A 345-nucleotide genomic window follows, 5' to 3' on the forward strand; every position below is an offset into this window, starting at 1 on the left:
CATGACCTACCGCGCCCGCGCCGCCGGCCCCGCCGCGGCCCCGCCGCGCCTGCGGGAGGTGCACGACAGCTACGCGCTGCTGGTGGCCGAGTCGTGGCAGGAGACCGTGCGGCTGTACGAGGACGAGGTGCGCGAGCTGGAGGAGGCGCTGCGGCGCGGCCAGGAGAGCCGGCACNACGCGGCTGTGCGCGCAGGAGGCGGAGGCGCTGCGGCGCGAGGCGCTCGAGCTGGATCAGATGCGCGCGCTGCTGGAGGAAGAGCTGCTGCGGCTGCGGGGGGCGTACGAGCTGCAGGCGGAGGAGCGGCAGGGGCGGGGGGCCCCCCCGCCCCCCCCCCGCCCCCCCC

At 79.1% G+C, this 345-nt stretch overlaps 1 protein-coding gene across 1 annotated transcript in view; it reads left to right on the forward strand.

The window, feature by feature from the left end:
• Positions 1-345, forward strand: part of SYNM (synemin) — a 36,522-nt gene that overhangs the window by 10,417 nt on the left and 25,760 nt on the right. Inside the window, 2 exon segments of the mRNA XM_077762415.1 lie at positions 7-171; positions 173-310. Coding sequence (XP_077618541.1) covers positions 7-171; positions 173-310 — 303 coding nt within the window.

Source organism: Crocuta crocuta, unplaced genomic scaffold (genome assembly GCF_008692635.1).
Source record: "Crocuta crocuta isolate KB4526 unplaced genomic scaffold, BGI_CrCroc_1.0 scaffold93, whole genome shotgun sequence".
NCBI classification, from domain to species: Eukaryota; Metazoa; Chordata; class Mammalia; order Carnivora; family Hyaenidae; genus Crocuta; species Crocuta crocuta.